The sequence below is a fragment of the Diaphorina citri genome, unplaced genomic scaffold (genome assembly GCF_000475195.1).
Source record: "Diaphorina citri unplaced genomic scaffold, Diaci psyllid genome assembly version 1.1 scaffold1420, whole genome shotgun sequence".
Lineage (NCBI taxonomy): Eukaryota > Metazoa > Arthropoda > Insecta > Hemiptera > Psyllidae > Diaphorina > Diaphorina citri.
This window is the reverse complement of record NW_007378846.1, coordinates 85,089-99,197: the sequence shown is the minus strand read 5'-3', so window position 1 is coordinate 99,197 and position 14,109 is coordinate 85,089. Positions and strand designations below refer to the sequence as shown.

Below are 14,109 nucleotides of genomic sequence, written 5' to 3'. Positions count from 1 at the left end.
AAAAGGTAGGACTAACCACTAAATACTTACAAAGAGAGAAGTATAAAGAGAATGGGCTCCAGATGCTATCTTAGCCTCCTCAATTATTTCCATAGTATAGATTTTCTTTCAAAACACTTGTGGTTGTCAAATATTTCTCAACAGAAACTCCATAAATTTTGTCACACGTTGCAGTGGAAATTGATTAAAATCTGGTCCAATACAGCCCCATCCCTTATCAGCACTGCTATCACCTATCACGATTTTAAAAATCCTGATTTTTGAAATTTCGCGCGAGTTGCACCATGCGAAAAATTTGAACTGCCACCATAGAGGAAAAAAATTTGAGCTGCCAGCACAGAGGTAATCGTTAAGGTTCGTTCACATCTATCGATTTGTTCGTCACGTTTTTCAAACGAAACTCACGTGGCACGCCACCTTTTACGAAATGTCACCTATAGGCTATAGGTACCTACTCTTACGTAATAGAACATAGAACAGGATTACAGGACAGAGGACAGGGAAAAAAAATACTTTCTCTATTCTAGATTTAGCTGAATTAAAACAACGGTAAACGTTCGCCGTTCTAACTGAGTGACCAAAAATAGCCCAAGTTTCCAACATATTTAAAACACCGAAGCGCGGACACAATTAAATTTTGAGAGTCCCTGAATCACCACTCGAGCTCGGGTAAAAATAAATTCTGAGAACCCCTCAACCACCCTACAGGGGGCTTTATAAAACCTATGTACAGAATAACGCAAGGCGTGTAAAAACGATTATACAGTCTATACAACCCTACAGCATGTAATTGCCCAAAAGGTCACCCTTCTGGCTACTCACCACATGCAATACAGCAGTCCATTGGCTAGAAATAACTGGCACCTTCCTGGAGGGGAAAATGAACCCAGTATGTGTCAGACTTTAGTGGTGACTGGTACAATGTTATTATGAAATTGTAAAGATGAAAAGATAGGACTAACCACTAAATACTTACAAACAGAGAAGTATAAAGAGAATGGGCTCCAGATGCTATCTTAGCCTCCTCAATTATTTCCATAGTATTGATTTTCTTTCGGAACACTTGTGATTGTCAAATATTTCCCAACAGAAACTCCATAAATTTTGTCACACGTTGCAGTGGAAATTGATTAAAATCTGGTGCAATACAGCCCCATCCCTTATCAGCACCGCTATCACCTATCACGATTTTAAAAATCCTGATTTTTGAAATTTCGCGCGAGTTGCACCATGCGAAAAATTTGAACTGCCACCACAGAGGAAAAAAATTGAGCTACCAGCACAGAGGTAATTGTTAAGGCTCGTTCACATCTATCGATTTGTTCGTCACGTTTTTCAAACGAAACTCACGTGGCACGCCACCTTTTACGAAATGTTACCTATACCTACTCTTACGTAATAGAACATAGAACAGGATTATTGTTCTGTGAACAGGACAGTAGTACCTATGTAGGTAGGTATGTACATTGTACATACTACTGTACCTATACAACAAAAATCAGGAAATAAATAATCATCACCCTAGCTAGAGTCAAACAGTAGAGAAGAGCTTTTGAAAAAGAAAGATGAGTTATCACAGGCTTAGTTAGCTACTTGGTTGGTAGCAAGTCTACCTAGTGAGTGCGAGTTCGATTCCCAGGGCCAGCCTAGTTAGCTTAGGTGGTAGTGCGTCTGCCTTGTAAGCGCTAGGCCGCGGGTTCGATTCCCGCCCGGGGCGGATTTTATCCTGAAGGTATAAGAGAAATGTCCAATTCTCCGTGGGAACAGCCACCGATGTAGAATGTCACAAATTGATGTTCAGCCAAATAGCAGAAGAAAGTGTCAGTAAATCCCTGATGAAGAGGGAGAAGGTGATAGGGTTATTGGGAGCAATCCAAGCCAAAACGCGTTGCTATAGGAACCAAACGAGGTTCCAAGGACGTACAAATAACTTTGAAGGTTATAGCCACTTTCAAGGACGAACAAGGTCATAGAGGTCTTGCTCTGAACGGAGGGGATGAAAATTTCGAAACAGCTTGAAATTCTGCTACAAGATAGTACGGGGAAAACAAGAGTAGCACGAAATGCTGCTAATGCAGATGTTCAATTTTCTGAGACCAGCGAAATTTCGTCAACCAAACAAGGTTCCAAGGACGTACAAATAACTTTGAAGGTTATAGCCACTTTCAAGGACGAACAAGGTCATAGAGGTCTTGCTCTGAATTCTAGTAAGAAAACATGGGTGTTTTACCGCTGTTTTAATTTGTACATTTATAGCATTGGAACAATTGCTACATTAGTGTCCCTCATCAGATGGGCGATACGAGACACAACTTCCCATTTAAGTGCTCGATCAACACGAGAACACCAGGAAGTAACCTTTTGTTTCCACAATATTATTTTTTAGTACTTCTAGATAAAGCGCCAGTCTAGTTAGCTTGGAGTGTCAGTCTAGTAAGAAAACATGGGTGTTTTACCGCTGTTTTAATTTGTACATTTATAGCATTGGAACAATTGCTACATTAGTGTCTCTCATCAGATGGGCGATACGAGACACAACTTCCCATTTAAGTGCTGGATCAACACGAGAACACCAGGAAGTAACCTTTTGTTTCCAATATTATTTTTTAGTACTTCTAGATAAAGAGCCAGTCTAGTTAGCTTGAGGGAAGCGGGCTTGTCTTGTAAGCGCTAGACTGCAGGTTCTATTCTCGGCTGGGGCGAGCTTTATCCTGAACAAAATAAGGACGAACCTGGCTTTCTCTTATCCTGTCATTCTCCTCCCTTTGATTTGGGGACGATGAGACCTTCGTTGTTACAGTTCCCTCTATCGAACTTCTTGACAAAAATCTCATTTTATTATCGTCCTAAAAATGATATTTCCTCCCTTCAAGTTCACGGCCGGTAAGTCTTGATTCAATTGTTATTCCAAGACCCTTGCTGCCTGGAAGAAAAAACGAAACATTTCTCCCGGGAGTGCAATTGAAAGCAGAGCAGAAGATTCCAACTTCTTTCTGAACTGCAAAATATCAGAGAAAAAACGAGATGGTAGATTGACCCCCGTATGTATGAAATCTAAAGATAGACCATAGGAGGAAAAAAAAAAATCTTCCACCGGGATTCGAACCCGCGTCCCTTCTCTCTCCACTCACCTGGGCTCTCTCGGCTCGTCGCCGACTCAACTGCTCTCTCAAATCATCTTCCCCACCTCCTTCTCCTCCCTCTTCGTCTTCATAGGGTAGGAGAGGTTCTTGACTTTCCCCTCCTCCGCTGTGCTTTTTCTTGATAATGTTCTTCTTGCATTTCCTCAGGATGTCGTCTTTGGTGGCCTCCTTGCTCTTGTCTGGCTTGGAGGCGATCTCCTCCGCTGTGCTTTTTCTTTATGATGTTCTTCTTGCATTTCCTCAGGATGTCGTCTTTGGTGGCCTCCTTGCTCTTGTCTGGCTTAGAGGCGATACGGGGATCTGTATACAAAATAATGTCATAAGGAAATGAGATAATACTGCTAATTAATACATAAGTAGAATAGAATCGAACATATCTTGTTTATTTTGCCGCAAATCTGTTTATCCTGCCCTCATAAAATGTCAAAATACATAAGAACTCAATTAGACTGCGGGAGTAAAGCGACTATCCCAGTAGGATAAACAAGCTTTTGACCCATTGGAGGCGATACGGGGATCTGTAAACAAAATAATGTCATTAAGAAATGAGATAATACTGCTAATTAATACATAAGTAGAATAGAATGGAACATATCTTGTTTATTTTGCCGCAAACCTGTTTATCATGCGAATAGGACATACCAGACTGACTCATAGCTACCTATTCACGAGGTCCCCCCAACCTACCTGCCGCTGCGGTGACATCCTCACAGTCAAGCACATTCTCACCTGCCCACTGGACATTCAATTACGTTCCTCCCTCCCTAACCCGCCGTCACATACCGCCGCTGCGGTGACATCCTCACAGTCAAGCACATTCTCACCTGCCCACTGGACATTCAATTACGTTCCTCCCTCCCTAACCCGCCGTCATTTACCGATGAAAGCACCGGGGTCGACGCCCTAATGTCGCTCCTGAAGTCCCTGAACATCTTCGACAAAATTTAAACCCAATAAGGAACCGGCGCGAACGACATGCACAAAACATTGTTAAAGCGCCTAATTGAAAAAAAAGCGCCTAGGAGAAGTTGTTTTAACAAGAATGCGAATAGGACATACCAGAACCAGAATGACTCATAGCTACCTATTCACGAGGTCCCCCCAACCTACCTGTCGATGCGGTGACATCCTCACCACAGTCAAGCACATTCTCACCTGCCCACTGGACATTCGATTACGTTCCTCCCTCCCTAACCCGCCGCCATTTACCGATGAAACCACCGGGTCGACGCCCTAATGTCGCTCCTGAAGTCCCTGAACATCTTCGACAAAATTTAAACCCAATGAGGAACCGGCGCGAACGACATGCACAAAACATTGTTAAAGCGCCTAATGGAAAAAACCCTGTGTATCCTGCCCTCATAAAATGTCAAAATACATAAGAACTCAATTAGACTGTAGGAGTAAAGCGACTATCCCAGTAGGATAAATAAGCTTTTGACCCAGCAGTCTAAACAAAATCTAGTGTATTTGATGGTCTGCTCCCATAGTTATTTACCAAATTTAATTATTTACCTACCAAAGAGTCCATTTACTTACTCCTGCAGTAGGCTAGTACCATTATCTCTTCTTAGAATTCTTAGAGTATGTACTTGAGAGTCCTATAGACTTATAGAGTACCAAACAATCTCTGTGTATGTAATTTATATTCATAAAAAAAAGAAAGAAAAAAAAGAAAAAGAATCCTTACCCGAATTCATCGCGCTTCCTTTGAACTTGAACGAGACCCGATTCTTATCATCTCCTCCCGATATCGGGGGAGCAGGCTCCGATTCCGATTTAAGCACGATCTTCCGCCGTGCTGGTCTATTGGTAGTGATAGAATCAGTAGCGTAGTGTATAGGCTCTGGTTTGGGAGGAGCCCCCGCTACACCGCTCCCTTTGGCACTGGCGTCTTCCTTGCCACCTAAAATGAGATGATCAAGACCTTGTTCCATTTTCTTCAACATCACCTAAGAAAGATCAAACAAAGAATATAACATGAAGGCATTTCCATGAAATGAAAAATTGTGAAGTAAAATGAAAGAAAATTTTGCACCTCACAATACAAACTAACACTAGCGACATTTTTTTCCTTTTTCAGGAGAGCAAAAACGGGTTTTCTTCATATTTTTTCCTTTCCTTATTTCCTTAGAATTATTACGACAACTGAAAGACATTTCTTAGGCAGTTGGGTTCTTTTTTGTTTTGATGGGCTTATGTCTATTTCTTTTTTCAATTTGCTCTGATGGGCTTTTGAGGCCCTACAACTTCTTTTTTTTTTTGTCTAATTACTAAGGCGCTTTAATGTTAGCTTGGAGGGAAGCGCGCTTGTCTTGTAAGCGCTAGACTGCAGGTTCTATTCTCGGCTGGGGCGAGCTTTATCCTGAACAAAATCAGGACGAACCTGGCTTTCTCTTATCCTGTCATTCTGCTCCCTTTGATTTCGGGAGAGACCTTCGTTGTTACAGGTTCCCTCTATCAAACTTATTGACAAAAATCTCATTTTATTATCGTCCTAAAAATGATATTTCCTCCCTTCAAGTTCAGGGACGGTAAGTATTGATTCAATTGTTATTCCAAGACCCTTGCTGCCTGGAAGAGACTGACAAGAAACGCCGGCCCTATTTAAATAGGAAAAGGCTAGGAAGAAGAAGAAAATTCCAAGACTCTTTGGGGGGAGAAAGAATAATAATACTAATAAGTAGAAAAGAAAAGTATAAAAAGGCCTACCTTTAACATCAATTTTTCTCGCGGCTTTCTCATCCTGTGGGCTTTTAGTCGGCGGGAGTTTCGGGGCCGGTTTTTCATCTAGTAAGAAAACATGGGTGTTTTACCGCTGTTTTAATTTGTACATTTATAGCATTGGAACAATTGCTACATTAGTGTCCCTCATCAATGGGCGATACGAGACACAACTTCCCATTTAAGTGCTGATTTCGTCAAGGCGTAAGTCAGCGGAAAGTGTCTGGAACGACGTATATCCTTCCTTCATCTCGAGAGGATCTCAATCTTTCAAAGAAGTTTTCTTCAATGAAGGAAATTCTGCTCTTCTGGAAGCTGGCAATCTCCTTCTTGGATGAGTAATTCTGCTAGCATGGAAAATAAAACAACATTTCATATAGCACATTTCAAAACTGAAAAAACATTGGTTGCAAATAGTATCTGTACATGTAGGGAATAAATCAAGATAATATGCAGTTCATTCCATTGCTCACTCATAGACTGCAAAAGTTTGACATCATTTTGAAGGCCAACATTGCACACCGGCCAATTAAAATTAAGTTGTTGCTAATAAACCATTATAAAAGCCAGAAATGCAATGTTCGTCTCCAAATTTTACGTCATTACTTAAACAGTCTACCAAAACTACAAATGCACAGGGATTCGAACCCAATTCCCCCCAAATAACACAGTATCACCCCCTCCCCTCCCTTTACTTAAATAATATCAAAAGGTGTTAAATAATAATGAAAATTTAGGACCCTTTTAAATATGCGTTAGGAACACAAAAGTTCAAAAAGGGTTGAATCTACGAGTGGGAGAGACCTAGTAAATATACTATAGTACAACTGAAATATTCAATCATAAAGACAAGCAGTATGACTATAACCCCCATGACTATTTGGTCTGTCCCACCCATCAAGGTTCCACTTTTTGTTAAATTTAAAAACAGAATTTCCAACAAAGATAGATCTTTCTAAAAATCAAACCAGGTGTTGAAGTCAGAGATTCGAACCCACGATTCTTAACGTCAATGTTTGTCTTAACCTCTCAACCGACTTTTTCTTCTTTCAAGACATGATATATGTAGTTAATCACAGTAAAAAAGTGAAAATACTACTCTGTCCACTAGATTTAGCTGAATTAAAACAACGGTAAACGTTCGCCGTTCTAACTGAGTGACCAAAAATAGCCCAAGTTTCCAACATATTTAAAATACCGAAGCGCGGACACAATTAATTTTTGAGAGTCCCTGAATCACCACTCGAGCTCGGGTAAAAATAAATTCTGAGAACCCCTCAACCACCCTAAAGGGGGCTTTATAAAACCTATGTACAGAATAACGCAAGGCGTGTAAAAACGATTAGACAGTCTATACAACCCTGTAATAGGGGGGCCGCGGGCAAAATGGACCTCGCTAATAGGGGGAACACAGGCGAAATGAACCTCGGCTGTTTTCAGACCCTCTTGCTGCCAATTCTCGAATGCACGGATCCGGCGGATTTCTTGTCCTTTTTCTTCTTCTTGGAGCGGCGATGTTCTCTCTCTTCCTCACTTGAGTCGACGAATTCCGGATCGCTGGCTAGAAAACCGATGAATATGATGAGGCTTCAAACATTGCCAGCCTAGTTAGCTTGGTTGATAGCGCGTCTGCCTTGCAAGCACTAGGCCGCGGGTTCGATTCCCGCCCGGGGCGGATTTTATACCGAAGGAATAAGGTTCGTTTTCGGAACGGCTGGCTTTCTCCTATTCGGTCTTCGATTCCGGGACGATAAGACCTTAGTAGTTACCGTTCCTTCTATCAGACTTTTTATTTATTTATTTAAATAATTAAAAAAATCAATAAAATATAATATAGATAATACAAAAATTAATACATTTACACATTTTATTATAAATAATATTACATGTTCTTACCTTGATCTTCATCTTCAGAGCTCACTTGTTTCTTGGGTTTCTTTATGATGAGAACTCTTCGGGATGATTCTAGGGGGAGAAAGATAAACAAAGGAAACAATGAGACTTTCACATCATAAAAACAGAGACACATTGAACTACGATTTCCTCTTTTTAGATGAGTGTTTCACCGCCGTTTTTATTTTGTAGCACTGAAACAACTGCTACATTAGATGCATGTGGTCTGTGTCGTAGTATGCCCATCCCGTAATATGCCTTACAAAGGAAACAATGAGACTTTCACATCATAAAAACAGAGACACATTGAACTACGATTTCCTCTTTTTAGATGAGTGTTTCACCGCCGGTTTTATTTTGTAGCATTGAAACAACTGCTACATTAGATGCATGTGGTCTGTGTCGTAGCATGCCTATCTCGTAATATGCCTCTCATCAGATGGGCGAGAAGAGACACAATACTTCCCATTTACGTGCTGGGTCAACACGAGAACACAAGAAAGTAACCCGTTGAAATATTTGCAATCGAAAAACGAGTACAAATTTCACCCGGGACCTTCTGCATGGCAAGCAAGCGCATTACCACTGGCCAATCAGATTAAAAGAATAAAAGTTGTTCTTGGTTTAATTTCCGAGTGTGGCCCTAGGCAATTTTTTTTTTCAAGAGGTTTGACAGAGGGAACTGTAACTGCTATGGTCTTATCGTCCCGAAGATTAGCAATCATTCTATGTTCTCCTTTGAAACATGCTCAAAGACTGTTTAGGTGTAATCTCCAAACATTCTCAGAGATAAACAAATTATTAGCAATCATTCTATGTTCTCCTTTGAAACATGCTCAAAGACTGTTTAGGTGTAATCTCCAAACATTCTCAGAGATAAACAAATTCCATGAGATTGTAGCCCGGGGTGAAAGTTTTACTCACTTAGGCTTGATCATATCCATCAGTGCAGACTTGACAATTCGTGAAGCACTCATCTCTGCCTTTGACTTGGGTGCGGGACTCACAGCCTTACTTATTACACTTGTCGTCTGGAATAGAAGAATAGTTTCATGTTAACTTTGGGCATTGGGCTGCACATACAATTTCCAATTTTTATTATTTACACACTAAATTTAGACTCGATTTGATTAAAAGAATCAACTGGTAGGAATAATAAAACAAATGAACTCGTAGGAATAATTAAGTAATTCAATCCAAATAAATATTTATAATTTTACACTGCTTGTTCAAGGGAATGGAATTTCCAATTTTTATTATTTACACACTAAATTTAGACTCGATTTGATTAAAAGAATCAACTGGTAGGAATAATAAAACAAATGAACTGGTAGGAATAATTAAGTAATTCAATCCAAATAAATATTTATAATTTTAAACTGCTTGTTTAAGGGAAGGGAGTGTTAGATAGGTTTAGAGGGGTAGGATAAAAGAAGGAATTATGGACCAAAATAATATTGGGACAAGGTGAAAAAAAAAATTAATAGTGCCACTGGTCATCGCTTTTCTTTTTACAATTTTGCAAAGATTTCCCTATTTGCTTTCATTCGTTTTCATGATTACTTCAGTACAGAATCACTTTCTGGAATTGACCATAGGAGAAAAAAAAATCTCCCACCGAGATTCGAACCCGCGTCCCATCTCTCTCCACTCACCTGGGCTCTCTCGGCTCGTCGCCGACTCAACTGCTCTCTCAAATCATCTTCCCCACCTCCTTCTCCTCCCTCTTCGTCTTCATAGGGTAGGAGAGGTTCTTGACTTTCCCCTCCTCCGCTGTGCTTTTTCTTTATGATGTTCTTCTTGCATTTCCTCAGGATGTCGTCTTTGGTGGCCTCCTTGCTCTTGTCTGGCTTGGAGGCGACACGGGGATCTGTAAACAAAATAATGTCATTAAGAAATGAGATAATACTGCTAATTAATACATAAGTAGAATAGAATCGAACATATCTTGTTTATTTTGTTCTGGCAAACACCTTAAAAAAATATAATCAAGGGCAGACTTTATAGGTACTTACTTGAACACATCATCCACATTGTCCGTATCTTCATCCGTCGTGGTCGAGTGTCTCTTCTTCTTTCCTCCATCACTAGACTTGCCTCCTCCCACCTCCTTCTCAGACACCTTGGCCCCTTCCTTCTCAGCTGCCTTCGCTCCATCAGAGCTCTTAGCTGCTTCCTCCTTAGGCAAAGCTTCCACAAGGGGTTTCAGGGCTTCCGGGGGCTTTTTCATATGTTCAGGCAGGAGGACGATCCTTTTCGACGTTTTCGGAGGTAATGGCTCCTCGTCAAAGTCCTCATCGGAAAAGCCTTCCTCTTGGGCCCGGCCTGGCGGGGTGTGATGTTCAGGCGAGGCCTGTTTAGGTGAGGACACCTGAGGCGTGGCCTGTCGCAGACGAATCCTCTTAGACACAGGCTCGACGATTTCGTTCGACTGGAACTTTTTCTTTCTCGCCCGCAGCACGGGGTCTGTTTCTTCTTCCTCTTCAGGCTGGAGTTGGGGTGGCGGGGGCGTTTTCTCCCGCCGGGGTGGGCCCTGAGGTTCCTCTCCCTCCTGGGAGCGAGGGCGGCGTTGTCGCTGGTAAGGGGCTGGCCGCCGGTCGCGCCGACGGTCGTAGCGATCAAATCGGTCGTTCCTATCAGCGGGGTAGCGGTCGTTCCTATCATCATAGCGATCACCTCGGTAACGATCTGCCTTGTCGAACCGCTCTTTATCAAATGGTCGCTCGTTTTTATCGAATGGTCTCTCATTTCTGTCAAAACCACGTTCACCCTGCGGGCGGTCTGCTTCAGCAGCTTTATCCCCATCTCCACCAGTTGGGGGGATATTTTTCTCGCCAGGTTTTTCCACGGGAGGTTTTCCATCATTTCCCTCATCTTCAGGTCTGTTTTACGTTACCTCTAAATCATCGTCATCTTCCAAGTTGAGCACATCCTCGCTCTCCTCCTCTTCCTCTTCTTCATCCTCCTCCCGTTCCTCTTCCTCTTCAGATTTATCCTCTTCTTTCTCCTTCTCCTCCGTTTTCTCCTCCAGGGGGGCGGGTGTTTCTTTTGTAGCAGTGACTCCAGTTTTTGTCGCCTCCTCTGCTTCTTCTTCGTCGCCCGATTTGTCTGTGTCACGGAGGCGTGTGAACTTGGTGGTAACTGTGAAGAAAAAAATATGCACCTTATTGAACGAGCAAACAGAGTTTCAACTTGATAATACTAATAAGTAGAAAAGAAAAGTATAAAAAGGCCTACCTTTAACATCAATTTTTCTCGCGGCTTTCTCATCCTGTGGGCTTTTGGTCGGCGGGAGTTTCGGGGCCGGTTTTTCCGCAGCCGGAGCAACCACCGGGGGCGCCTTTTCCGCCTTCCCGGCGGCTAGAGATTTGAACCGAGTCATAGGATCGGGGACAGGTTTTTCATCTTCACTCTCAATATCATCATCGTCCACACTAAACTTGATGTCGTCAAAGTTGTCCTTGAGAACCGCATCCAATTCTCTGTGAAAAGGGAACTATTGTGGTTAATTTGATTCATATTAGACACCCAAACCCAAGTGGGGGTTACCTTGGGCACAACCAATCCCTAAGAACCCCAAACAAATACAAAATAAGGTAAGCGCTTGATGTCGTCAAAGTTGTCCTTGAGAACCGCATCCAATTCTCTGTGAAAAGGGAACTATTGTGGTTAATTTGATTCATATTAGACAGCCAAACCCAAGTGGGGGTTACCTTGGGCACAACCAATCCCTAAGAACCCCAATCAAATACAAAATAAGGTAAGCAAAAGGGAAAAAATACTTTGTTAAATATACGTAGTCAGCCTAGTTAGCTTGGATTGTAACGCGCTTGACTTGTAAGCACTAGGTAGCGGGTTCGAATTTCGTCCGGGGCAGATTTTGTCTTAAACGACCTGAACAGAGAAGGTTCGTTCTCGGAACGGCTGGCTTTCTTCTATCCTGTCTTTCTTCTCCATTCGATTCCGAAACGATAAGACCTGAGTAGTTACCGCAAGCAGTTTCCTAGAGTTTTTACTTTGTTAAATATACGTAGTCAGCCTAGTTAGCTTGGATTGTAACGCGCTTGACTTGTAAGCACTAGGTAGCGGGTTCGAATTTCGCCCGGGGCAGATTTTGTCTTAAACGACCTGAACAGATAAGGTTCGTTCTCGGAACGGCTGTCTTTCTTCTATCCTGTCTTTCTTCTCCATTCGATTTCGAAACGATAAGACCTGAGTAGTTACCGCAAGCAGTTTCCTAGAGTTTCTTCTGGCAAACACCTTAACAAAATATAATCAAGGGCAGACTTTATAGGTACTTACTTGAACACATCATCCACATTATCCGTATCTTCATCCGTCGTGGTCGAGTGTCTCTTCTTCTTTCCTCCATCACTAGACTTGCCTCCTCCCACCTCCTTCTCAGACACCTTAGACCCTTCCTTCTCAGCTGCCTTCGCTCCATCAGAGCTCTTAGCTGCTTCCTCCTTAGGCAAAGCTTCCACAAGGGGTTTCAGGGCTTCCGGGGGCTTTTTCATATGTTCAGGCAGGAGGACGATCCTTTTCGACGTTTTCGGAGGTAATGGCTCCTCGTCAAAGTCCTCATCGGAAAAGCCTTCCTCTTGGGCCCGGCCTGGCGGGGTGTGATGTTCAGGCGAGGCCTGTTTAGGTGAGGACACCTGAGGCGTCGCCTGTCGCAGACGAATCCTCTTAGACACAGGCTCGACGATTTCGTTGGACTGGAACTTTTTCTTTCTCGCCCGCAGCACGGGGTCTGTTTCTTCTTCCTCTTCAGGCTGGGGTTGGGGTGGCGGGGGCGTTTTCTCCCGCCGGGGTGGGCCCTGAGGTTCCTCTCCCTCCTGGGAGCGAGGGCGGCGTTGTCGCTGGTAAGGGGCTGGCCGCCGGTCGCGCCGACGGTCGTAGCGATCAAATCGGTCGTTCCTATCAGCGGGGTAGCGGTCGTTCCTATCATCATAGCGATCACCTCGGTAACGATCTGCCTTGTCGAACCGCTCTTTATCAAATGGTCGCTCGTTTTTATCGAATGGTCTCTCATTTCTGTCAAAACCACGTTCACCCTGCGGGCGGTCTGCTTCAGCAGCTTTATCCCCATCTCCACCAGTTGGGGGGATATTTTTCTCGCCAGGTTTTTCCACGGGAAGTTTTCCATCATTTCCCTCATCTTCAGGTCTGCCCGGTCTATCTTTATCGCGCAGATTTTCCTCGCTTTTGCTCCTCGGAGGGAGGTCTCTATCGGATCATTTCCCTCATCTTCAGGTCTGCCCGGTCTATCTTTATCGCGCAGATTTTCCTCGCTTTTGCTCCTCGGAGGGAGGTCTCTATCGCCCCGATCACCAAATCTGTCACCATCTCTCTCCCGATCACCAAATCTGTCACCATCTCTTTTTCCTCGCTTTTGCTCCTCGGAGGGAGGTCTCTATCGGCCCGATCACCAAATCTGTCACCATCTCTCTCCCGATCACCAAATCTGTCAACATCTCTTTCCCGATCCCCATAACGATCACCATCCCGATGTCCATCATACCGGTCATAATGCCGATCTCTGTCGTCGCGTCTGTCTCGCGGGAACCGATCGTTGCGACCGCCAAAGTTGCGATTGTTTCGGCCACCACACGACGACCAAACGGAGGAGGACCACCCGTGGCAGGACCTGGTGGATGATCCGTGAACTGATTGAAACCACCCTGAGAAATAGAATAGATGGGTTTAGAATAACGAGAATAGATGTCACCTGGACCTTGCTATGTCACGGGGGAGTTATGTTAGTGTGGCAGAGAGACTCCTCAACACAAAGGACCACGTAAATCTAGCATAGTCTAGCTTAATTGTAAGTTCATTGAATTTTTTTATTATTAATTTTACTACTTTTTTGATGTTATTATTATTTTTTCACCTATATAACTATTGTTATACCAACCAACTACCTAGTTATAAATGTAAATGTTTATGTAACTGCATAAAATTAGTGCGTTTACTTAAACATCTTAATATAAAAAAAAAAGTCTGCAAAGGAAATCGAAGATATAGAGAAAAGCTCGTGCTTTGTGAGTCAATCTGGAGGGTCAGTTATTTTCATTATTTGACCACTAGCAGGTTACCCGTGCTTCGCCTCGGTTTAGAATTTAGAAGCTCAAGGTGCGCCCTAGCTAAGGGGGGGGGGGATCACATTCTTAAACCTATGTGTGCAAGAATTAAATAGGTCTGTTTTAATTTCCAATAATTAAATTACATATGTTCAAAGGAAAACAAGAAGAAAGAAAAATAGAAGGTACATTGTGTTGCTGTGTTGATACCTACATAAGCGATAAAACGATCAAGTTCAAAATTACTAAAGGAATAAAATCAAGTA

At 42.8% G+C, this 14,109-nt stretch overlaps 1 protein-coding gene and 1 non-coding gene across 2 annotated transcripts; both read right to left on the bottom strand.

The window, feature by feature from the left end:
- Positions 1-1,721: 1,721 nt before the first annotated feature.
- On the bottom strand, positions 1,722-13,573 carry LOC103515826 (muscle M-line assembly protein unc-89-like). Its single transcript, XM_026828404.1, has 8 exons — positions 13,558-13,573; positions 13,214-13,444; positions 12,063-12,996; positions 10,998-11,242; positions 4,834-5,049; positions 3,654-3,661; positions 3,132-3,338; positions 1,722-1,832 (listed from the first exon to the last, which is right to left on the bottom strand). The coding sequence occupies exons 1-8, from the start codon at positions 13,571-13,573 to the stop codon at positions 1,722-1,724; spliced, it is 1,968 nt and encodes a 655-aa protein (XP_026684205.1).
- On the bottom strand, positions 6,069-7,848 carry LOC103515825. The gene is made up of 2 exons (XR_003393326.1): positions 7,764-7,848; positions 6,069-7,428 (listed from the first exon to the last, which is right to left on the bottom strand). It is a non-coding gene; the product is annotated as an uncharacterized LOC103515825 (transcript).
- Positions 13,574-14,109: the final 536 nt, after the last annotated feature.

Excerpts from the sequence above, each read along its gene's own strand:
- LOC103515826 (XM_026828404.1), bottom strand. Across the intron at positions 12,997-13,213 it reads TGACAGATTTGGTGATCGGG|CCGATAGAGACCTCCCTCCG; the intron begins AGAGAGATGGTG and ends GAGGGAAATGAT. Across the intron at positions 1,833-3,131 it reads GACGAGCCGAGAGAGCCCAG|GGATTTACTGACACTTTCTT; the intron begins GTGAGTGGAGAG and ends CCTCTTCATCAG.